At 44.2% G+C, this 2,500-nt stretch overlaps 1 protein-coding gene across 3 annotated transcripts in view; it reads left to right on the forward strand.

Moving 5' to 3' along the window:
* Positions 1-2,500, forward strand: part of Ttc23 (tetratricopeptide repeat domain 23) — a 78,455-nt gene that overhangs the window by 30,820 nt on the left and 45,135 nt on the right. For all 3 annotated transcript variants that reach the window (XM_029532404.1, XM_029532395.1, XM_021204539.2), the window contains one exon: positions 1,086-1,263. In XM_029532404.1, the coding sequence (XP_029388264.1) occupies positions 1,086-1,263 (178 nt within the window). The remainder of the gene's footprint in view (positions 1-1,085; positions 1,264-2,500) is intronic.

A 2,500-nucleotide genomic window follows, 5' to 3' on the forward strand; every position in this document is an offset into this window, starting at 1 on the left:
AGCCCTGGCTGTCCTGGAACTCACTTTGTAGACCAGGCTGGCCTCGAACTCAGAAATCCGCCTGTCTCTGCCTCCCGAGTGCTGGGATTAAAGGCATGCGCCACCACACCCAGCAGTATCTGGCTTTTTACTTGGCTGCTGGGATCCAAGCTCAGGTCCTCACACTTGCACAGCAAGTGTCCTTACCCACTGAGCCATCTCTCCACCCATACCGGACATTTTTTTTCCTGGGTTTTTGAGACAAGTGCTCTACAGAGCCCTGGCTGTCCTGGAACTCACCATATAAACCAAGTTGACTTTGAACTCACAGAGACCCTCTTGCCTCTGCTTTCCTGGTGCCGGGATTAAAGGTGTGTGTGCATCACCATGCCTGGCACCATACTGGACAATTTCTAAGCAAATCAGTTATCAGAATCCTAGCATCCTTTATGATCCTCATCACTAAAGCAATATGCTTTGTTAAACCAAAACACCTATGTAGCTCTTAGTATATGCCAAGAGATGTACTAGGCATGTTCACGAATATGAATTATTTTATTATTTAAAATGACCCTGTGAAGCAGGTACTGTTACTACTCTTAATTTATAGACAATGAATCTGTTTACAGGTGATTGAGAAATTGAAAGTCAAGGTCCTTAGTTCAAATCCCAGCAACCACATGGTAGCTCACAACCATCTGTAATGAGATCTGACACCCCTCTCTGGTTTGCCTGAACACAGTTACGGTGTACTTAGATATAATAATAAATAAATCTTTTTAAAAAATTGAAAGTCGTGAACCTGAGACAGGCAAAGCCAGTATGTAAGCTTGGGCTGGTTGCTCCAGAGTCTGTCCTGACCATCATGGCCTGCTCCCCTTTGAAGGAAAAGCTTAGCTTGCAAGGAAATAAACCTGAGCGCCAGGGTGGGAGAGACTAGGTTTCCATTTTTAACTAATTTAAAAATAAAAATGTTGGAAGACTGTGTTCTATAGGTACAGTTAACATTGTCAGCTTTAAGTAAAGATTACTGTCAGTCAGACCTCAGACAGTTAACTAAATTTGTTTTTGTTTGTTTTTTTTTTTTTAATTTATTTATTATTTAGGTTGTATCAAGGTCAGAAACGATCAAAAGAAGCTTTCCCGTACTATCAAAAGGCTTTGGAATATACCGAGATCACCAAAGATGAAAAAAGTCTTGAGTGTGTACAAGTCCTGAGGGAACTGGCAGCTGTGGAGCAAGCCCTGGGACTCTACGATGCCGCCATCAGTCATTTCTCACGGGTAAGAGGCAGGGCAGTGGACTAGTCACCGAGGCTGCGCTCAACCCAATGCTCTTCGTAAACACGAGAGCCGTAGCAGCTCTGAACATGCCTGGCCGTCACTTGCAGAAGATAACGTAAACACTTGGTCAGCACAGATGTTTAGCAAAGATATCTTATTAGAAACCTAGGCAGGCGTGTGCTGGACTGCATTCCCTGCTGCTAACTGCAAGCAGCTGGAAACTCGGGACTGCTCACATTACATGCATAACTCAGGTACCATTCCCTGGTGACGGGTCTTTATCTTTATTAGTTTATTTAGAGCTTATGCTTCTACACTAATTAGTACTTAAAAAAAAAAGGTGTACTTAAAAAAAAAAAAGATGTCTGACAATTTATACTCCCACGTACAGCGTGTTGGAGTGACTCAATCTCTCCCTCTATCGAGATCATCTCTTTTAATCATTAATACCACCGTGTAACATACTGTTTCCAGCTTATAGATAAGGAAGACAAGAATTAGAAAGGTTGAGCGATATGCCTAGAGATACATGCCTCAAAAAGGCATCCCTCAGATTCAAAACCCGGTACTGAAGCAGACTGGGGAGGTCGTGCTGAGCGTGGTTTGTAAGGTACTGGAGGGTGAGGAAGACTAGCCCCTAAGACCTTCATAAAAGGGAAGAAAGACTGACCACTCAAGAATGATGTCATGCCTAGGGCTACAGGGATGCTTAAAACAGTAGATGGGTGTCATTCCGAAAAGACATTAAAAGTCCTGGTGAGGAGTCTCAGCCTCCTCCTGACAGCAGTTGGAGGTTTTCAAACAGGGAGACTGACATCAGATCGTCAATCTAAAAGCATCGTTCTGTGGGATGGTGGGTGGATTAGAGGATAGGAATGGCTCGTAGGGAACCATAGCAGTCTAGCTATGGGGGGTAGGAGGGAAGAGGGCCTGGATTCAGGAGGCATGTGAAAATGGACAGATGTGGACAAGCTTGAGAGGTGGTGGCAGAAGGAATGTATGTGGGCAGTAGGGTGCGTGGCAGGTGTCTGCTGGGGAGTGAATGAGATGGAGTTGAGCTTTACCAGCTGTCTGGATTAGTTCACTGAGTGGTTCAAGGCATCGTTTATCGACCGTAGGAACTCTGGAAAGTATGTGATTGTGTGTGTGTGTGTGTGTGTGTGTGTGTGTGTGTGTGTGTTAGTATCAGTAATTCTGGATATTCTTATGTAAAAATTGTTTGCCTCCTTCAACTTCC

This window comes from Mus pahari, chromosome 1 (assembly GCF_900095145.1).
Source record: "Mus pahari chromosome 1, PAHARI_EIJ_v1.1, whole genome shotgun sequence".
Lineage (NCBI taxonomy): Eukaryota > Metazoa > Chordata > Mammalia > Rodentia > Muridae > Mus > Mus pahari.